The sequence below is a fragment of the Sander lucioperca genome, chromosome 15 (assembly GCF_008315115.2).
Source record: "Sander lucioperca isolate FBNREF2018 chromosome 15, SLUC_FBN_1.2, whole genome shotgun sequence".
Taxonomy (NCBI): domain Eukaryota; kingdom Metazoa; phylum Chordata; class Actinopteri; order Perciformes; family Percidae; genus Sander; species Sander lucioperca.
In genome coordinates this window covers 10,342,823-10,365,885 of record NC_050187.1, presented here as the reverse complement: position 1 = coordinate 10,365,885, position 23,063 = coordinate 10,342,823, and the positions used below count along the sequence as shown (strand labels likewise).

The window sequence follows — 23,063 nt, the reverse complement described above, 5'->3', positions numbered from 1 at the left end:
TTCTCACATTTACACTATACACTAACACTATACTGAGTGTGATCTGCAAGGCAGAGATCCCAAAGGTACAACTTGTCAGGACAATGTAAGCAGTAACGTTGGCTTTTTAATAATACAAGACATGTACTGTATAGGGTGAATCTCTGTAACCTACCCTCTCCCAGAGCACTGAGAGCTCCAGCCTTTTTTATGGAGTTACGTCTAACGTAAAAACAGTAAAAACATCAAGTATAAAATCAGTATTGTCATGAAATGACAGTGGAAAACATAGAACTGAGGATCACTTTTGATGAAAATCTAACTCACTCATTCTACAGTAGCTTTAGGTTTTTGCACACAGTATCAATATCTTCAAAGCCGACATGTATGCTTGTAATCATCTTGAACTGTGAAATATAAGTGAGGATATACAGCATATTACATGACAGTTAGATTAGGGAGTCCATAAAGAATGCAGTTGAAGGCTGATGGTGTGAGAGTCGTTTTGTGGTGAACATCATCTTCCTTTGAGTCAGTAAGGAGCACATGATCTGCAGAGGAAGGCCACAGAAAGCAATAACTATATCTGAGGGTTGAACTAAAATCCAGATTAGTTGGATTCATAATTTGAACTCTTTTGAATGACATTCATTATTTCTTTTTGCAAAGAAACCCATACCTCACATACAGAGAAAGAGATGTATGGGAGTCTTTGATGCTATTAAAAAAGACACATGGTATTTACAGTAAATAGAAATGCAAATATGATAGGATGTAGGATATACAGTACCATATGATCCTATAACCATGTGATGTGATTTCTCTGAACTGTCCCCTCTCCTCAGGGCATGGATGGTCTGGCCAGAGGTCTGTCTGACCCTCAGTATATCTGCAACACATGGCAACACACACAGATGTATAACTGTAACTCCTAATGATTCCCACAGACAAAAAAAGTTCATATTTAAAGAGGTTAAATTACAATGTATTTGGTTGATAACGTACTGTCTAGGACATTGGCCATAATGTGTGTGTTCTGTTGAAGGCTGCTGTGCCACTGGTTGAGTACAATACAGCCAACACCACCCATACTGAACAGCAGAGCAGTCTCCAGGGGCTTCTCCAGGTCAAACTGTCCTGCACTGGAGAGGAGAGAAATACTGACATTATCAAAGACAGAGAGCAGGGAAGTCCTATTTCTAGAAACTATAACCAACCAAAATGATAAAATACTTTCAAAGGGCAAAAAGACAACATCAATAGTTACTGTTTTAGTTATATCCAGTAAAACACATTTGCTAGGTTAAAAAGGGACGACAGAAAGGTAAGTGCAAATTAATTTGACAAACCGAGTTAGAGCTATTGTGTTACCTCTTGTGTATGTCGAGGTTTGATTGGCGGAGAACACTGGCACTGTTCTGAACCAGGTCAAAGAGCAGAGCCATGTGACACTCTGAGGAGAGTAAACATCATTATCATTACCTGGAAACAGAATAAATCGACGTTCTCTAGAAAAACAGAACTCCTTACAAGCAAAATACACAAAAAACACAGTACTAGGTGCCTTAGTGGTCCCTCAGTCTGACTGGCTCTCTCTTTCTTGCTGCAGAAATGCACACTGCTTGCACAGTTTTTCAACTGAAGAATAAACCCCAGCTTTGAGGATGCTTATCATGTTCTTCCTTAAACAACAAGAGCTTTCCTCATCTTCACCTGAACACATCTAAAGTTAAGTGGTACAGTAGAAGGTTAAGGGCAGTGTCTGTACAGGCAGAATGGAGCATAGTAAAGTACAGAATGTTGTTGAAATGTTCTGATAAAAAAATATCAAAGGTGCTTTGAATAACCAGAGTTCTATTTTAACATTTGCAACAGTATAAAACAGCCAAAGTCCAGCATTACTTCCAGGCTACCTTTTGTGACACTGTACATTGTGTTTTTGTTGTATTCTTTGGTTTGTTACTTTCAGGCTTCATACGCATTTTAACTAATACTTTTCCATGACTTTTTGGCAAATTTCCATGACTACGTATTCCTGAAAATGTCAGTCGACATTATACAATAAGAATAAAAATCAGTGTTAAAAGTTTATCCTCAGAGGTTTAACAATAAAATGAATGATTTTATTTTTTTTTTAATTTTAATTTATGTGGTTCATAGTGGGAGTTGTAATATCGCGCCCTGAATAGAACGTTGAGGTTAAGACGACGTGAAATACATTCTTTATTAAATGATTTAAGGTTAGCCATATTTCTCTGGTCTAATGAATGATGGTGGTGGCGCAGTGGATATGACACATGCCTTTGGTGTGGGAGACCTGGGTTTGATTCCCACTACGATACATCAACCAATGTGTCCCTGACAAGACACTTAACCCCTAGTTGCTCCAGAGGCATGCAACCTCTGAGATAGATAGATAGATAGATAGATAGATATATATATATATATATGGAGACATGTATCGATATGCAAACAGATGTTTAGATGTATGGTGACTGTGGAAGTGGAACAAGGCTTGTGCATGTGTACCTAGCTACAAATTTAGGTTTAGGTGCATATTTCTGTCTTTGTGCATACACACTGTTTTAGTCGTGAATCAACACAGAGTTGTATGCATCTAGGTGCACCAGGTGTGTGTCAGTGAGGTCATCTTACCATCTTCTTTGTTGCAGCAAGGATAGGCAGTGCCTTGCAGCTATATATACTGTGTATATATATATATATATATATATATATATATATATATATCTCTGTGTCTGTAGCACTGCTGCCCCCCCTGCCCTTTGCTATACAGCTGCCTGTGGCCAGAACAGCAGCCCACTCTGATGTGAGTCTCAGTCATCCAGTAACTGTCACAGCAGTGTTAAAGTCATGGAGCTTCGTCCCTCAAAGAGTCATGTTAATAGGTCATTTTATTACTTAAAGCTGGGGTAGGCAGTTTTTGCGGGGCGTCGTTTGGCAAAAAATGGCATAATAATATTTCAGCATTATGTAATTCAAGTGGTCTGAGAGAAAACTAGACCTCTGCATCTCCTCCTTGGCTCTGTTTTCAGGCTTTAGAAAATCTAGCCATGACAGAAGAGTTTGGCCAATCACAGGTCATTTCAGAGAGAGAGAGAGAGAGAGAGAGAGAGAGAGAGAGAGAGAGATAGTTGTGAGTATAATGTTAACTTTTTTTTTTTTTCCTTAGAATTTCTTACTCTTTCTCCCATTTTCAAAATCATATTTTCTCTCCATTTAAATGGAATTAATAGGTATTTAATAAATTAAACAAGTTTTAGCAATTATATCATCATCACCATTTTCCTCATCATCATCCCCCACCTGCTCACCCATATCCCCTCCCATCTCACACATGCACCCTCCATATCCATACTGTAGATACATACTCACACAGCACAAACACACACACACACACACACACACACACTTACAAACAAAATGTATACCCCATACACACCCACCCACTCCCTTACTCACACTCATACAAAACACACTCACATTCCGACACACTCACCCACCCACATCCACATACCCACACACACACACACACACACACACACATACAAAACGAAACAAAGAAAAAGAAAGAAAGAAAGAAAGAAGCTTGAGGGGTGAAAAAAAAAGTCCTGTCTTTTTCAAGGCCCATAGGCCATCAATTATCTTTTCAATGTCCATGTCAATACCATTGACCATTTAAACACCACAGATGAGGACAAAGAAAAATAACAAGGTCAAGCGAGAGGGAGAGGGGAAAGACGAAGACGAAGATAGAAGTGCAACAGTGCACTGATGAGAGAGAGAAACTGCTTTGGCAATAACATGTTTTCTTTGTTCATGCCAATAAAGTAAATTTAATAGAGAGAGAGAGAGAGAGAGAGAGAGAGAGAGAGAGAGAGAGAGAGAGAGAGAGATACTTATAACTATTCTACAAATAAAGATGCGCGTGCACATCCCTTCAATGAAAGATCTGCTAACTGTGGCAGGAGTATGACATCTCAAAAGGCTTTACAAAGAAAACAGGAAAGTAATTCTCATTTAATTGCTGCTATGTAATGGCATTGGGATGAAATTAATGACTAGTACACAGGTTACAGGTTAGTGTATGCTTGTCTGATGGGAGTTGCTGGATAGAGATGGGAGAGGGAGAGTTGCAGGAAGAGGTCTCCCTCTACTTCAAATTCTACCGTTTCTTTGCTTACTACCTTGTGAAGCTTTAAACACGATAAAGATGCAGTGATAAAGTAACAATTCCCAGATAAGATATGAGTGCAGCTGGTGCACTGCATGACACCTTTTTTTCTGAGAAATACAAATCTGCCCTCGCCTAATCATATCCTGGCCAATTAAGTAGGAGCGGTTTGTTTTGTTGTTGTTAACAGCTGGAATTCAGACCATGGTGTCACCATAGTTAGCAGCAGGCCAGGCTAGTACATATGTCTGGCCTGGGGCGATGTGGAAGGACAACCTGACACTCTGTCAATCACACTAAGTCCACCCATTCTCCTGCTGCTGAAAGAGGGAAAAGAAGCCATGAAGACAAAGCCATATTGATTTTGTGAAAATATATTTAAAGGTGTGAGGAACTGAAAGGTCATTTGGGGCAGGTTATTATTTATTTAAAGAGTATTAAGGGAGGGATAAGGCGTCATATAATAATTAAGAAGAGGGAGACGGGTTTGGAGTCTTCTTGACCCCTGAATGTAAATAAATTAAGACTACTCTTAAGACTTTAGGTTGAAATGATTCAGCAAATATCTTAAAATACTCCATACAGATTTTGTTATCTTGGATGACTTTATGTCATTATCACATTTTCCAAATAAAAAATGTATCTAAAGATTTTAAGGAGGCTGTTCTTTACATCTGGAATAAATACGAATCCTAGAGGTTTTGGTAGGATTGAATGACTGAAATAATTATAATTTTCTTAAGCAATCCTAATTAGATTATCTCAGTTAAATAATTTTTACAGGCACTTAGTTAAATTGTGATTATGTAGCAGGCATCTGATAGTGAAACCTCATTGATTTCTCACAGAACAGGGTTATTTCTATATATACCCACACGGAATGAAAGATTGATGGCTTTGAAGAGATTAAGCCTACTGCTCCATTTACTGCTTACATAATCCGCAAACAGCTCTGCTCCAAATGTCATGCAGTCATTGCAGTTTCTGCCGCCTATTTTTCTTCTGCTGTGTGATTTCATGGAAGCTGGTACATTACGAGGCTCAAGACATTTGATGACATAGACTGATTCTCTATCATTCTCATCATTTTGTGTTTAACATGTCGTAATGTTTATATTACATTTTTATTTATATATTTTTTAATAATATTTAAAGGGCCTGAATGCAGTAAATGAGGTCAGCATAAACAAAACCAAGTGAAATTTAAGTTTTCTTCCAAAATGTTGCTATTTTTTTTTTACTGACCACCCAATGGTACTTGCCGTCAGCCGAAAACAGACAGCAGACTGGTGTCATTAATGTTAAATGCAGGTTAGTGATGGACACATTATAAGTTTGTTAGGGGATTTTTCTACGGGTTTCTAACATTAAGTATGAATGTCTGTGATGCTGGTGTCTGGACAGATTGAAACAAACCATAGCATGCAACAGACCTGTACATCAAGTTTCTGTGCAGTCATATACAGTGGTATTTATATGGATATGTTCAGCATACTGCTAATTTTAATGCTGACATCTAACATTTTAAAAACATCATACATTAATTCAAATACAAATGCTGTATATGGGTGTAAAGTACCAGACAGATTGAGGGCTGCCAGTTTGGCAGGTGGAATGTTTGCCATGAAGCGCTCCATCCCCAGGTAAATGAAGGCACTGCATCTGCACAGCAGCTGCTCCACCTCCGACAGACTGGATACATATTGGAGAAGGGTGAGCGGTGTAGAAATAAGCAGGTGTGTTGCAATTTAACAAATACAGTAGGATCTCAGTATGCTCAGTGCAAAGACCAAACAAAGACATGCTGCACTGCATTCTAACCTGGGCGTTTGTTTGCTGCCCATGAAGCCCTCCCACAGATGGGTAAAATGCTGGCTGTGGGTTTCCAAAATCTCCTCCATCCTCGTGCACAGGCTGGTCCCTTCTGTGCCAGATAGACAGCAACACACAATTATTATGAAACCCTCCACTTGCTAAAGGGGTGAGACTAACTGGGAGCTGAAATGTGACTCATAAAGGCCACAAAGGTAGAAATGTTACATATTATATAAAAGAGAGGATGCTATAAGAGGCTACGAGCTGAGAAGAGGACATGCAGAGCGAGCTGTGGCAATGCCCGGCTGCAATACAGTATAAAGAGGACATTAATCACTTCAGAACTTGGCTTTTTGAGTGTCAAAAGTACTCCCAGCACTCCTATTCTTGACAAAAACACACCATCCCCACAACCTAAAAGAAAAACAGCTAGAGCTATACAGTACTGTAAATGATCATTAACAACAAGTTGCCATAATGCCATAATGCAGTACATTTCCACCTTTGATAACTCCAATATACTAGTTTATTAAAGGGAAACTTTGATATTTTTCAACCTGGACCCTATTTTCCCACATTTTAGTGACTAATGGGGACAACAATTGTTGAAATTTGTCCGATATTGAGCCAGAGCGCTGCAGCCAGCAGCTGTGAAACGGACTGCTATGTAATCCTATGGGGCAATTACAAACTGTCAATGTACGTCCACTAAAAGAGCTTGTTTTTGTCACTGACAGGCTCAGATTCTTATTATAAGTTTTGACGGTGTGCTCCATAGGATTACATTGCAGTTCACCTAAGTTCCCATTTATTTCTGTAAATATGTAATGTAAAGTATGCGCTGTAATCTAATCTCTCCAAAAAGAAATTATTGAATCCTTTACATTTACTTACCAAAGTTGCCTTCATTGTGAGGGTCAACAACATCTGTGGGGGTATGTTAAGAATAATAATCTATGAAACAAAGTTTAATTTTAAACTATATGTCAAGAACACATATAAAACAGCTATTTTAGACACAACAGAAATGGGTATAATATTTAACAAAAAAAGGATACATTTAAGTTTACGTATGTCCACTGGGAAGGTGTTAGAAGGCAACACGTGATTCTGAGTGAATAAATGAAAGTCATTACAGCTCAAAGCAAGAATAGTTACAAACATAAAGTGTGTAGGCAGTATATACATGCAAATATTGTCTCTTGCACATATACATCTGCAAATACCAGTTACAAGAAAGATTATGATAGATTTTAAGAAAAATGAGACAAAGCAAATGAAATTGAAGTAAAAAGGAAGGGGTTGGTGAAAAAAATAGAAGTGGCGCATGACAGAGGATAAATGCACATAAGCTAGAAATAGCATCTCTATGAAAACAAATTATGTAATTGATTGAAAACCCACACTTAAAAGAGAGGCGAGAGAAACTTAAATAATTGCCATTGCTGACAGCAGGTAAAAGTAATATTGCTGTCTGTATCTGGCAGGCCCAGATTAATGTACTGAACTCACCACTTTGATGGCTTGGCTTTGATCTCCCTTCCCCTTAGTTCCCTTGCCACCTTTGGTCTCCTTTTTGTTGTCACTTTCAACTGCCACAGACAGGAGGCAGAATTAATACATACACTTGTCTGCAAGGTAGATTACACAGTTTTTGGACTGGAAGAAAAAAAAAAACTCTCAGTATCTGCAAAGTCAATGACATTTATTAGTGACCGAAGACCAGTTCTAAAAGTTTCCTCATGGCTACAACATATATCACCCTCTGCAAATAAAACACTAACTATTGATTGAGCATGGCTTTATCAATTTAAATACGTGATTCATTTGTTTAAAACCCTCTTTTCTTATTAAACAAAGAAAAGTAATCTTTAAAATCATTTTATATTATTATTTATCATATTTCACGTAAAATCTCAATAGTCAATGTGCAGGATAGAAACCCACTACATCCCCAAACCCCACGCCAGCACGTACTTGTGTGTAATATAAAAAAAACAACTAAAAAACTAAGCACTTGTACTGTACCACTCCAACATGTTTTTAGGTGTTCATTTGAGATTAACTCAAACTATTGAGTCTGAATGTGCTCACACACTTATAACGTGCTTTGGACAAAAGTGTCTGCCAAAGGAAATGCAATGCAATATTTACTGTATATATAACTTGAGTTTTTATTGATCACCAGCAGCAAATCCAAATTTCCACTTATTACTCCTTATTTCATAAAAAAAGTTGCTTTAAAAATGAATGACTCAACTGCTAAAAAATATGCTGTTGAAATTCCATACACACAAAGAAGGAATCAATGATTTTCCACACTCTGATCTCAAACCGCCTGGAGCACTCACCTTAGGTTTCCAACTGTACAGTAACAGAAATCAGAAAAAGCAAAAACACCATTGTAGAGTGTTTGATCTGTTGAAATGACCCAGGCAACTTGCCAATAGCCTGGTCCTACCAGACTCTCGTACATTTCATTTTTACAGAGAGTCTGGCCTCTCTCCATTGACAAGTGTTAACTTCCTTGAAGGCGGGTACTCTGTTGAAGTTTAAAACTATTGGATCTGCCCAGAGCCACTCTGGATCTGCCATAACCAATCGCTAACGTTTGGTCGTGACGTACGTCATGCGCATGTGCAACAAGAGGGGAGACCGACAACAACTATTGGCTTATATTTAGCATTAGCATCGCAAGCGTTAGCCTTAGCCAACTCCTTCACCACTAACGGAGCGAGCTGGAAAATCAAACTTTTCCCGAACCCCGTGGAGAGGAGGGCCACAACATCATGGCGACCAACACAACTCAGCAAAGATTGTTCTTGCTCAGGCTTTAACTTCTGGATATTCGGCAGCATTGCTGCCACAACGGACCGAATGGCTTCGCTCACATCTTTCTAGTGCACGTCCTCAACGTCATCGTTCTCAGACACTCCCTCTGTTCGCTGATTGGACCGCCAAATATTTGACCGGAGAAAACCTAAGAATATACCGCAAACCCAGACGGCGTACTGAAGGGAAATGAAAATTGAGTGGAAGTAAGTAGGAGGGCGGAGCCAGGCTAACTTGCCACTACTGTCAACATTAAATGCCAAGCTAAGGGCAATCTTTTCAGACCTTTCAGTCTGTTTTGTGTCTGAACCTTTAGCCGGTTTATAGTAGTTTTACTGCCCATGGAGCCCTAAGTCTGCCACAAACCACTGTGCTGTGTAGTATGCTTAAAATAGGCCTTCCTTTTTTTTAAAGCCCAATGTGTACTTAGTGTGTCATCGAGATTGGGAATTCTAAAATCCTAATAAAGTAGATTAATGTCCACAAGAGGCAAAGTGTTTCATTCAGCCATCAGCCTAATATTTTCGTGCACATTTATGACTGAACGCTCAAGGACCGCTCATGGTTGCGTTGATTAAATTTTTTTGAAAATGACTGCTCTGTTTTATACCATCATAGAGCTCAACAGTGACCACCCACTTTTTGAAATGGCCCTGGTTCCAGAAGTGATTTTCCCCATTCAATGGCTCCATCGGCTTTTCAGAAAATGCTTATATAAGAGTTTGAAGCCTGAAACCAAGCTAACCAGCTACGAGATGAATTGTGACCATAAAACATTTGATTAGACAGATTGGACAAACAGATGCCTACACACACAAAACCGAAATCATGATCCCAGCGGAGATAATGAAAGCTATAGGCACATTACCAATGGCAGCATTTCAAAGTAGACTTTTTTATCTGGAGTGTGCGCCCCATGTAGGCTGAGTCCTTGGCAGTGGCCCAGATCCGAATAGGACCCGCAGCCCTTTGCTGCGTGTAATCCCCTCTCTCTCCCCCCTTTCCGGTCTACCTGCACTATGTAATAAAAATTAATTAATAAATAAATAACCCCAAAAAAGGTACTTACTTACAGTAAATCAGTAAAGTAATTTAGTTCCTTTTTTAATGAGGTAACTAACTATAACTAATTACTATTTTTCAGTAACACTGATTGCCACTACAAGTATACAGGTCCAACCATCATTTGTAGTGGCTCCTACTGTTCATGCTCTAACTAAAAGTACGAGTTTTTGTTATTTTACTAAATCCCTGCGAATATGAAAAACTTTTTTAAAGGACAAACTACACTGCAAATGTAAATGCAAATGTCTGTGTAGTTCACAATTTAAGAACCACAATTTAAGTTATATCACTCAATTACTCTCAGACATAGTCAAATTTGAGCTGGTAAGAACATAAGTTCATATAAAGGCAAACATTTCCCACCTGAAGGCAGTGATTATTTTGTTTGTGCTAATTTGTCCTGTGTATACTTCATGCAGGGCACTGCACAGAATAACAAATAGCCCTTTCAAAAGTGGTTTCAGGCACTATATCTTCTTGACACAATGGTAAACTGTAGATGTCAAAATTATGGTAATGATGATCCAGAAAAAGATGATCTTTTTTTTTTTTCTGGTCTCATCGTCACCCATGTATTTGATCCAAGCATTAAAAGATGTATTAGGAAATATGCCTGTGGCATATGCAATTGCCAAGTCACACACACACACACACACACACACACACACACACACACACACACACACACACAAACATTCACACTAGTAACAGTAACCTTTGAACATTCACTCAAGTTATGCAAATGATTCAACCTTTAAAAAGGTAAAGATGTCTGCAGCATCAGATTCAGTGCTCTTTCTACTCCCTTTTCGTTTCTTTTCAAAATATTATTGTGCATAATTTCCCACAGAACTAAAGAATCATTGCCAAAAAACAACTGGATTTTACGCTCATAGGAGACCTACAAAATAAAACCCTGAGAGACTGGAGAAGGACACAATGTGATGGATAATATTAATTAAAATGATGAAGTGAATCCTTTTTGGTTGTTATTGTTTATTTTCACCTGTGAAAAACGTTTTAAGCAGCTTGTTTTAAACTGACTTTTTAAATCAGGTTCTGTCCTCACACATCAAAATGTTTTTTGTTGTTTGTTTCATGCTTCAAGAAAGTAATCAACTAGAGACTATCTTGTGAAGGGATCACACCAGCTGCGGCGCCAAATTGGGCCAGGGGCGTAAACTTGGCGTTGAAATGAATCATCGCGATGCGGACCTAGACGATTCTGCATCGATGCAGTGACAGACCATAATCGATTATTCCCTAGTGATGGTACTTGTTGATTTTCCTGTCGCTGCTTTTTTTAATTTTTGCCTTTTGTTTCGACTTCGCTACATTCAGGAAGTGTCTTTTTAAGAGCAGATACAATAAAAAGGGGAGTTCATATATATCTGACTGCTTGAATTTGTCGATGGAAAACCATGTGTAGCAATATATAACATTTAGGAAGTGACGCATCGTGATATCGAATCGTTTTGAATTGTTGACAGGAAAATCGTAATCGAATTGAATCGTGAGACCAGTGAAGATTCACACCCCTAATAGATAGATAGCTAGATACTGTAGATATATATATATATATATATATATATATATATATATATATATATATATATATATATATATATATATATATATATAGATTGTGTGTGTTCTTTTGCTTTTAGTTTAGTTTTATTGAATCTGACAGGTTTCAAGTAAGTAAGTGATATAACTCTAATAAAGCATATGTCTTACATTATCTGTACTACTGTTGTCCAAAAAAAATTGACATTAGGCATACAAGTTCCTTTCCCTGAATTTTGCAGAAGTATAATATTTAGTCTCCAACAAAAAAAAGGGGTTTCTAGAAATTAACAAAGGAAATTAGGGGAAATAAGTGATCAAAGGTCTGGATTAACCATTCAGTGGACAATAAGAAAAAGTTTTACAAGCAATTTAAACAGGGTGCTTGTTTAATTAGGACAGTAATAACAGACCGAATGAATGTTGAGCAGGAATTCTCCTAATGGTCTGAAATGACTTGGTTGCCATCCATTCAAAACTTAGAGCACTTATCTATGTTCCTAAAGTTGCATGTTCATGTGAATGGTTAGGAATCCATAGGCAGTGCTTGCAAACATTTCTTAAAATGTGTGTGCATGCATGTCTCTGGTACCTTTGTCTTGTTCTTCTCTGTTCAGGCGACTGTGGAGAAGCTGGAGGGAGAAGTCTCGTGACACAGAACTCAGGCTTTCGTCCTGCAGGATGGACAAGGCTTCCAGCGGCAACTCCAGTAACTTCTTGTCTGCCAGCAATACCACATACTCCCCTGGTTCTGCTGGTAATTTACCTGTATACATACACACAAGTACAACCATTTTTGCACATACTGTATGCTCTCTGACAGTAGAACCGTTTAAAAAAAATAGATGTTGCTGTACAGCAACCTTTAAGGAACTATTGCTCCATCCATCATTTCCTACTGGTAGTGGTTGTTCCAAGAATTTGGTCAGTAATTCTAAAATTAGTAAAAGTAAAACAAGTAAAACAGTTTAGTGGCAATACAATCCCCACAGTGCTTTGTAAAAGAACTGAGTTATCAAGTTGTGTTTGTAAATCATTTATGACATTAAAGTCATAATGTGTTATTTTTGTTGATAGGCATTTGACACATAGCATGCAAAGTTGGCCCCTCCTCCCCAGTGCAACGAGCCAGAGGGAGAGGGAAAGGGAGAGAGAGCAGTGGTGGTTGAGGAAGTTAGAGAATGAGGGAAGAGATGGAGCATCATTAGCAGTGAATCGGAGAAATAAAATGCAAAAATTTCTGATTTATGTTCTAAAGCACAAATAAACACACTCACACACCTCCACACAACCCTACGGGAAGGATTTTGTGTAAATGCAGCTTATCCTGTTCGCTGGTGCCTCTCGACTCTGTGTATGGCTCACACCCGCCCTGAGGCCAAACTGACACCGATGACATTACACAACAGAGCAGAGAGAGACGGCGAGCAGGGGAAACACTGAAGCACACAACGATATAACAATCTAGTCTCATCCCAGGTCGTCAAATACAGCTGCTTTGTATCATGCAGATGCTAAAGGGTGCTTTGTGCCTCAGTATCAGTCGCTGAGGGGATTAACAAAGCAGTGGTATTTGACAACATGAGAATGTGCTCTTATTGGCTGGGGTTTACACACCCATGTGGGGCTCAAAGACTCTTTGCTGATGCCCATAAATGTACCAAACACAGCAAAATAAGAAAGCAAGCTCACACCCAACATACTCTTCCTTTACCTGAACTCCCTTTCTCTTCTTTATCTTTGGCTTTGGCCATCTCAGGGACTGGTAGTGATGCAGCCTGGGGCCTGAGGGAGGTAAGGACGGTTAAGGTTCAGTAGGGCTACACTTCCATAGAACCAGAAATAGAAATAGAGACATGCAGCACTTGCTTTGTGTAAGCTTGCTGCACGCATTTGTGAATGCAACAGGTACAAACTTTGTTTTGACCACACACTTGAAGCATGAGAAGTCAAACTGTGTGAGAAGTGGATGCAAATAGTCCTCCATATCTTGTACAATTTCTCTGAAGTGGGGTCCTAATATTTCTTCTGCAGCAGTTTTCTGTATAGGCAAACAAGAAAAAAAAAGAAAAGAGAGTTTTTATTGTTTCAGGTCACTGATTACTTCCATGTCTCCCCAGTAGGCAAGATAGAGAGACATGAGATGATAATACATTTTGCAGTGGAGTGAGCCTTTTTAAGAGGCTTGCTGTGGATATTGTTAATAGAGTGAAATAAGAGCAGAGGTCTCAACAAGACATACACGGGGAAACACATGATGCTCCTCAGAGGCCTCCAGCCTGCCCTCAGCACTGTGCCAACAGGCTTGCTTGAGGAGAGCATGTCTTGTCTCCTGGCCAAAGGTCCGAGTCTGCTCCCTCAGTGCCAGCAGAGCCTGTGGGCAGACTGAAACCTTGGCCACCCTAGAGCACGTCAGGGTACCTGCAACAACAGGATTGACTATCAAATACGCATAGACAGACACATACATGCCTTGTAATTGGTCCCCATGAGTACCTCCAAACCCTCCTCCTCCTGGACCTTTTGTAAGATCCCCCTCTCTCTTATTCTTTCTCATCTTATTTTTTCTTTTCTGTTTCTTGTCCTCATTCTCAGACAATGAGTCGAGATGCCAGCCTAATCCTTTTTTCCCCTATTCCTACACTACTTATGTCAGACTAGTCGAAGGAAAGGTCATGCGAGCAGGTAATACAGTATGCTAATACCCTGTGATGACTAATGCAAGCTGGTGTTCCATGCCAGACCAGTAGCAAAAAGGTGAAAGGGAAGTTCAGCTGGCTTATTATACACTTTGTCATCTTTTCCTGTCTCGTCTTGATTAAATCTGAACTTTTCATCTGCCTTGCAGATAAATGTTACGTGGGAATACTGAATTAATTTGGTTCCATTTAAATGCTGACAACAATGCTGTGAACAGCAACGTATGTGTGTGTGTGAAGACCGTATTCCCGGGGCTATGGAACAAATTAGATACAGTATAAAAATACATAAATGCAGTAAAAACAAAAGTTTGAAATGGCCCGCATGTCTAATAAAAGTAGGAAGTCTGGCAGCTCTTTGTATTATGAACATTGGTTAAAAAAATGTAAGTCCTGACCTGTAACTTGCGTAGTCTTTCCCTTTTGATTTGGAGCTTTGGTCATCTCATAAAAGGCCCCATAAAGTTCTGACCTAAAAACAAAACAAACACTCAAAAAACACTTTTTACATCTTACCTGTATACTGTACGCATTGCTTCACATGTATTTAAAATACCTAAAATTTCAAATAATGAAAGTAAGAAATTCCATCTCTCTCTATATACACTACATCAGCCATCTCGTGGCAGGTGTAACACACAGCAGGCCCCCTCTTCTACAGGTACAGTATTACTTTAGCCTATATCTATTGTGACTTGCATGACCTTTTTTAAATCATGTAATCATGTTACCATTAACTGTCTGGGGCAGATAAGGACAGAATTTACAGCATGGCAAAGAAAAGGGAATAGAGAGTAAACAGAGGACGACAAAATAGAAATTACCCATCTTCAGAGTGCTGAAGCAGCAGGATTTTCAGGTTAGGCGGGAGCTCTGCAAGGATATTTAGGTGGCTGGGATAGATGGTCAGGTGGCTGAAGGCCTGCAAACCAGAAAGTAATTTCAAGAACACAAACAGCATATTATACAAACGTAAAGTGCCTTTGATTTTTCCCCCCTTCATTATGTGAATAAAGGACTTTTTTAAAGAATAAAAGGTAGTGTTATGATATCAGTTTAGTGTTTTTCGAGGAATTAGCTGATAGGGCAAGTGCTGACACGTAACTTGAGGGAGTTTGTTTGTGTGATGCTGATTACTCATTCCATTGCAGCTGTATGGGATGAGATTCATTCAGGAGATTGTCTCCGGTGGGAGACAGTCACAGAAACGGCACGCTGACGGCTGCAAACCACACGCTTACCACACAGAGAACACTATTGAAGACAAAGATGCCTAAAGACTATTCTTGTTTTCCCACAACTTTTGTAAATACACCTTTTAAAAGCTGAACTACAACAACAAGGAAGAAGGCAAGGACGCCGACAGAGCAGCCATCTCCAGACTGGAAACCATGCAGTGGCTAGGTGAGTCAGTTTAACACAGCACAAACCCACAAACTGACAGTAGTGCTAACGTCTGAAGAATATTAAAATGTAAGGCATCAGGTCATTTTTGTTGAGTTTCAGAAATTCAGGTTTAATATGGTTTACAGCGGCAATTGGTCCAAACAGAGTAACAGATTATTTACAGGTCTGTTTATTGTAAAACAAATCTATCATATCAATTTCTTTAACTATTTATTGATTTTAGTCTCAGATTTATATTAATACAATAAAATGTAAAATGTGTGTTTAAAATCAGAGAACTAAATAAATAAATATATAATGCAAACATTTTGCAGAGTGAAGCTATCTGTTTGTGTATAAGTGGGTGTACATGTAGAAATATAAGAATAGAGTACATATACGCAGCTGTGCATATTGGCCATCCAACAAAAATATCCCTACCAAAATTAAAGCCAACCTATGCCCTTTATTTTGAAAAAGGATTTGCAATTGCCATGCATTAAAACAACAATAATGGTGAATGATCTATTAATTACCTTAATTATCATACTTACATTACATTAGGGCTGAACGATTAATTGCATTTGCGATAATATCGCGATATGTTAAAATGCGATTTCCTAATCGCAAAGGCTGCGATTTGGTCACATGACTCGCGAGAGCAAATCAGTCTGCACTCCGCAGAGAAAGCATCAACTTAGCACGCTAATGCTACGCCGTACCTTGAGCAGATTTCTGTCATTCAAACAACTCTGAGTTGTAGTTTAAAACTTTTACAGCCATTTTAATAAAATTAAGGGTTTTATTCGGGCTCGAGTCCATACATGCAGTTAATGAATACAGGCACACATAACAGAAGGCTCGGTAGGCAACGATTAGCTCTGATTAGCGGTTAGCTCCGGTTAGCAGTTAGCTAGCGCTGTTATAAAGATATGAGTGGAGGAGCTGCCACTGAGAGGGGTAACAATCAGACTGATAAATGACGTTCGGGGAGCTTTCACAGCAGCGTGGCCGCGGTGCTTCAACAGTTTTATTAGTACAGTTAATCCCACGGGGCTGGAGGCAGATCCTCTCTGTGCACTGTAAAAAAAAATAAATAAATACACTGGTGTGTGTGTGTGTATATATATATATATATATATATTTTTTTTTTTTTACTTATTTAACTGTCTAGTGTGTAATTGTGTGTTGTTCATACTATAAAATGATTTATTGTTTGTCTTTGTTGAATAATACAGAAGACAAAGAGCTTAAAAAAATAATCGAATATCGAATCGCAATCGCAATATTTGGGGAAAAAATCGCAATTAGATTATTTTCAAAAATCGTTCAGCCCTACATTACATGGGGCAACTTCTTGCTGTATTATGTTCATTAAGCTGCAGATGCCACAAAGTTGTTCCATATACAGTACCAGCTACTGCATATGTTGGTGAAACTAAAAAGAAGTGTGTTTGAAGCTCCACTACTCTGTGGTTTTGGAAGTGCATTTAGAGCAGAGGCCATAACAGTACCGATAGTGTGTCGCCCATCAAGGGAATTTTCCAGGCTGAGTATGACAGCATCCATAAATCATGAGTGCGGGGGGGCGGGGTGACCGGTACCTTGGAGAGGCTGTTGAGGGAGTCTTCCACTCCCTTCAGCATGCTGCTGGGCCTCTCCTCCTTAGAGAGGAGCAGCTTCCTGTGAAGGCTGAGCAGAGCAGAGAGCTGGGACACGCTAGTGTCAGCACAGGCAGAACGTAGGACCTCGGCCATCGTAGCAGCAGTGCAACAGCTCTGGGAAAAAAACAGAAGATGGATGAAAGAGCTGTTGGTAATAGCACGAATTATAGTAGGCGATGATTATTAAGTAAGCGAAGATAATGTGTGGGTACAGATGCAAGGGACTGTATTGTGCATAGAGCCACCTGCCTGCAGTCGGACAGTGGCAGCATATGGACCCCTGTTTCATACAATGTACTCTATGTGGACCTTTCTACAGTGTGCATGGGCATAACAGTGATGAGAATGAAGTGAAACCTGATGATTAGCAAGTAGTTTCTACACATTATACAAGCACTACACTCTCAAGACAATGCATCCACACTCAGGCAATGTAGTAAAAAAATGCCCATATTATCTCATGCACAATACCTGAAACAGGGCAATATATTGACCTGCCACTGCAGGGTCAAACTGGCCATGACACTCCAACATGTTGAGAGAGGCATCAGCCAGGATGGAGGAAGGCAGCTTGTGTTGGAGACACAGGTTGATGGCCTCAGCCAGAGCCTTACTGGCCCTTGCCAACAGCTGCTGGGCTCTACGCCTCCTCCCCTGCTACAGACATCACCGACACACATATAGAAAATACAGGCAGATTAAAATCCCTGTATGCAAGTAAGTCTGCATAATCAGTCAAACATATGCACGTACAGTACACATACAAGCATGTTAAATCACAACACTATCAATACACTGCATTATATCTCTTATCATTCTAAAATATCATCATATTGCACCTGTATTATGATTCATTCCCACAGTGTCTTATTAAATGCTTTGTTCTTAAATTTGTAGGTAATATATTTTAAAATAGTTTAAAAGGCCCTGAATATTTGTATTGATGTATGATGTATTTGTATGAATATTATGTTCATAGTTTATGTTTCTACATAAGAAGTTATACACTATTTCAAAGCAGGCCATTTTGACTGGCAACAACAATTGTAAGTCCCCCAATGACAAAAGCACAATAAATTAATTGAACAAAGCTGTCTGTGAATGCATTCATCTAATTTTAATATTATTCAAATCATTTGGTTTCATTATAGTTTATCCCAATACAGACACAATAGTCAAAACTGAGCCATTCAACATTACCAACTGAATCTTACTTACTATTCCAAAATGTTGCCACATAAATAATACATTGGCCCCATTTTATTCTGCACCAAGTTTGATATGGACAATAGATCTCTCTGTGCTGACTTTCAATATGAGAGCTATGCAGAGAGCCCAGGGATTTACCTCCGGGGGATTTAAGATGTGAGGTGATCCTCAGTTTAAAGACGTTAGACTAGAGATGAGTCAGAAAAGATGGGATCACTTGTCAGGAGGTATGTACCTGCAGCTCAGCACTTTTGGCAGAGGTCACCCTTGGCTCTCCTCTGCTTGAGTCTCTGTTTTTCTCTTTCTCTGAATTCTCCTCCTCCATGTAAATAGCTTTAGGGTCAGCCCAGGCCTCCTCCTGCACACAATTATTTCAAGATCACAGAACAATAATTGTGATTAGTATAAAATCCCCTCATGATCACAAACCATGAAGACCTGAGCTTTTCTGTCTTAAATTATGTAAGCGGACATCCATCTCTCTAATCACTATAAGCTTTTCACCTTGTGTAGTAACTTTTTCCAGGTTATTTGTCCATTGGTGTGGGTGTGTGTGTGTGTGTGTGTGTGTGTGTGTGTGTGCACACGTCTGCATCAGAATTGCCAAAAAGGCATGCAAGTTAAAGCTACCAAGGTTGATATGACTTCCAACACTTAAAGGAAGTCATATTTTCATTAATCTTGATCACTATAGCTATGTGAGTACTTTTGATAGAAAAAAACCTGACCTGGATCGGTCCTAGCAAACTGGAGTTGCTGCAGCTACGTGTACAAGCATCCACTGAGCTAAAACGGCAGTTGTCGGGGAAAGTTTTAGAGTGCCTTTGTGCCTCTTCACAGACACAAAATGCAATTAATATGTATGTGCCACATGAACAGGGCCATAACGTGACAACAAGATGCGTTTTCAACTCAGACATTGTTTAAATTCACCTACCCTGTCTTGATCCCGCCGGTGGGTAGCTGCTATCTGCCGTCTGTGATATTCACTTCTGAGACTTTTTTATGCAAGAAATCAACTATATAAAGCTCAAATATGGGCCGTTTTACGAAAATTGATGGCTAATTGCAAATTTGGTAATTTGGACGAGAAAGCGGCAACCTCCTCTCCAGTGAAAGTCACCGTTTCTTGGTTATCGGACGGGGCTCGGGGCTGCTGGCATAACTAGAGTATATTTACAGTTTGACGTACGTCACGCCACTTATATTACAGCTACCCCAAGGTCTTATAAAGCTAACAATTGTGTCCGATTGCAATTTAATGCATTTTTGTCAACATGAGGGGTTTCGTTAGCTGCTAGCTAGTCCCTTCAATCCTATGTGTACAGATCCCGGCTAGTTAGCTACACTTTCGGCATAACTAGAGTATATTTACAGTTCGAATTTCGTCACGCCACTTATATTACAGCTACCCCAAGGTCTTATAAAGCTAACAATTGTGTCCGATTTCAATTTAATGCATTTTTGTGAATTTCAGAGGTCTAAGAGGAGGCTTGCTAGCTCTCATTGATAGAGCTCCATCCAGCCGCAGGCTCTATCAATGAGACTCACGGACAAGAGGCGTTTATTTCCCCGATCGTTTGTTTAAATAACTCAACACACATATCCATTATAAGATTAACTGGAACATGTGGTAAAGAGATTGTGGGCGTAACAAGCTCGCTGAACGCGCTCTCACTCACACACCGGCCATTTAGCAGGAAGAGGGGAGCTGCAGGCCCTGGAGCTCTGTCAGGGCAGCGGCGTTTGGTAGTCCACTAACCCAGAAACGGTGACTTTGCGCGGGTATCTCCGAGGCCGAGGTCTGTGAAGGAAGACAGGCCGGGCAGCGAGGCAGCAACCCAGGCAGCACCGGCCGCTGAACTCCGACACACAGTCGGACAAAATTTGCAATTAGACATCAATTTTCGTAAAACGGCCCATATTTGACCTCTACATAGTTGATTTCTCGCATAAAAAAGTCTCAGAAGTGAATTTAGTGGTAAAATAGCAGATGAATAATGTATACAATTTCTGAGATTGCGTGACCTATTCAGAAGACTAAGCTGATCTCAGATCAGTGGTGTAGCCTATGTAAATGTTTGGGCGTGACAAAGATAGAGACTAGAGCCAAATAAGGAGGAGCCACCAGAGTTGAGATTTGCCCGTTTTCAGAGGCAGTTTCAAATTGTGAGATTTGCAGAGGAAAGAGGTGTCAATAGGATTTTGAGCTTCTATGTATGTCCTATTTACCCTCCAAACTGTCGTTATTCAACTATGACAAGGTAAAATCGGTTTTGCATTCTATCACCCCTTTAAGCAGTAGCGTGTTGAAAACTTGACAGATAAGGGATTTCTTTCTGGTATGTTGTTTTTGTGTTCACAAAAGTTCTGAAGGCATGGACAGTCTGGAGTAGAGTTAATTCAAAAAAAGGACAGACGCATAGTTGCAGTTTCAAGATTTTACTTTAAAACCATCATCAGGGACAGGTAGTGATGTCAGCAAACAACAGTAAATAAAGTCCAGGTATGCCAGCTGCTCAGCATTAGGCCCTGTTTACATGAATACGCTCGCGGGTGAAAACGTCAAAATACAGTATTTTGTCAGATGTGCCTTTCGTTTAGACGGCGATGGCATTTTTGGGGGTTAAAAACGCAAAAAAGTGAAACCACCCTCCAGAGTAGAAATCTTAAAAACGCTCCTCCGTCGCGTTCCCGTCTAAAGGGTAAAAAAGCAAAGTGTGTGTGTGTGTGTGTGTGTGTGTGTATGTGTGTGCCGTGTGTGTGTGTGTGTGTGTGTGTGTGTGTGTGTGTGTGTGTGTGTGTGTGTGTGTGTGCCGTGTGTGTGTGCGTGTGTGTGTGCCACGTGTGTGTCTGTGTGTGCATTGTTTGGAGCAATAACTCCACCTCCTCGTCTGTCCAGACAAAATTGTCAGCTTTTGTTGTTCACTTCGCACGAGGAGAGGGAGACAAGTAGAAGAAAGGTTCTACGCAGGCGTGCGGACTTGGTGGATCGCATTTCACACACTTTTGCGTCCCCATATGCACGCACATTTCCCCCCCATAACGCTCGTCTAAACGCGGAATAAAAAGTGAGAATGCAATAGTACGTAGTGGTAGTATGAGTCTACAAAACCTACAAAACAATCCATCCTACATTTCCAATAATTCAACTGAATAGCATATTTCATTAGCCCCATAAAATTCCTTCCAGAGTTACGTAAGACATTATACAATTGGTCCCTTTTGTCATGCTCTTTTCATTATTTTTTTTTCCTAATGTTTTTCGAGGAATTCATTCCATACCATAAAGCTCTTGATACTTCTTGAATTAAAAGATTAGAACCACAAAGTTATTTGGCCCCCGGGCTACTGATCTGATGAAGATATTTTGTACTTCAATAGTAAATAGTAGAGATGCTGCTGTGAGGAAGTTTTCCCACGAGTTAATAAACCCGTCACAACACCGTAACGGCTCCACGGCTGTCTGGTCACTCCGACTCTCTGGTTAAGCTTTGCTGCAAAGCTCATTTTGGCAGATGCCGGGTTAAGACAAGAGGCAGAAGCACCGCCCACTTCCCTTGGGTGGCCATGTCAACCATAGGCTGTATATAAATATGATGTTAACCAATTGGGCTATTTTGACAGCGACGTGGAGTTCGCGGTAAGCTCACAATCTATTTTCTGGTCTATTTTCTCCGCAAGCCGCATGTGAATCTGGCAAGTATACACACTCTAATCTATTCTAAACGATATCAATATATAATATATAATATAAATGATTGGATTCTGCAGATTTGATTTTCACTTTAAACCCTATCTACAGTATGTACCGAACATATGTATACATGAGCATTATGTGTAAATATATGAACATTTGTGTTGTCTACCTGTTTGTGTCTGTCCCAGAGAGAACACAAATAAATGGGGTCCTCTTGCACAGCCAGCAGTCTGAAGTACTTTCCCATCAGACTCAGGCAGCAAGCTCTGGTCTCCATGTTGTCCAGGGAGTGAGAGCTGACTGTAGCCAGCTGGCCCAGAGCCACCTGCCCCAAGGTACTGACCACACTCACCCATTCCTGGATGAGACACAAGGAAGTTAAGGTCATATGAGGAGATGGATGGAGGAAAAGCAATGCACTTACTTGCAATATCATTTGACGAAGTTTTTGGATACACAAACCTCTCTCAATTTGACTGGATGCATTAAATGAAGTTCAGTACTTGGCTAAACAAAAACTCATTTTGGAAGCAAATCCTAACATGGTTATACATATTTACTTTTTTCCCTTTTTTCACCAGGAAAAGCTGTTATGAAAGCTGTTCAGAAAGCAGCATTGGAAGAGTGGAAGGAGGCTTGGTGTCTGTGGAGAAAACATGTAAGTAGTCTATTTTTAAATTCATCACAGTAGCTCAGTCCAGTAGGACTTGGCATGGGAACCAGAGAGTTGACAGTCCAGCTCGGACCAAGTGTCAAATGTGGACTGATATAACCCCTGTAAGTTACCCCCAAATGCTCGGGGTGCCATCCCATGAGGCATTTTTTAAGTGCTTTGGGGCCTTTTGTAAGGTTTTTTTTTGGGTATAACAGTGAGTTAGAATAGTAACACATACAATATTTTTCATATCTAAACATCCTAATAAATCTATAGCTGTCTGGGGCTCTTAACCCCAGGC

At 39.8% G+C, this 23,063-nt stretch overlaps 1 protein-coding gene across 6 annotated transcripts in view; it reads right to left on the bottom strand.

Moving 5' to 3' along the window:
* The window catches only part of LOC116039440 (cilia- and flagella-associated protein 46), a 62,660-nt gene that overhangs the window by 319 nt on the left and 39,278 nt on the right, over positions 1-23,063 (bottom strand). For 5 of the 6 annotated variants that reach the window (XM_031284319.2, XM_035991936.1, XM_035991935.1 and 2 more), the window contains 19 exons: positions 22,277-22,465; positions 18,643-18,765; positions 17,670-17,855; positions 17,139-17,312; positions 14,973-15,070; positions 14,547-14,620; positions 13,692-13,870; positions 13,384-13,490; positions 13,164-13,234; positions 12,042-12,215; positions 7,499-7,578; positions 7,045-7,096; positions 6,881-6,913; positions 5,993-6,095; positions 5,751-5,863; positions 1,351-1,432; positions 985-1,121; positions 770-868; positions 1-530 (listed from right to left, as the gene is read on the bottom strand). The exon at positions 1-530 is cut by the window's left edge and continues 319 nt beyond it. In XM_031284319.2, the coding sequence (XP_031140179.1) occupies positions 418-530; positions 770-868; positions 985-1,121; positions 1,351-1,432; positions 5,751-5,863; positions 5,993-6,095; positions 6,881-6,913; positions 7,045-7,096; positions 7,499-7,578; positions 12,042-12,215; positions 13,164-13,234; positions 13,384-13,490; positions 13,692-13,870; positions 14,547-14,620; positions 14,973-15,070; positions 17,139-17,312; positions 17,670-17,855; positions 18,643-18,765; positions 22,277-22,465 (2,187 nt within the window). In that variant the 3' untranslated portion in view covers positions 1-417. The remainder of the gene's footprint in view (positions 531-769; positions 869-984; positions 1,122-1,350; positions 1,433-5,750; positions 5,864-5,992; positions 6,096-6,880; positions 6,914-7,044; positions 7,097-7,498; positions 7,579-12,041; positions 12,216-13,163; positions 13,235-13,383; positions 13,491-13,691; positions 13,871-14,546; positions 14,621-14,972; positions 15,071-17,138; positions 17,313-17,669; positions 17,856-18,642; positions 18,766-22,276; positions 22,466-23,063) is intronic. The other variant, XM_035991933.1, reaches the window with a different exon arrangement.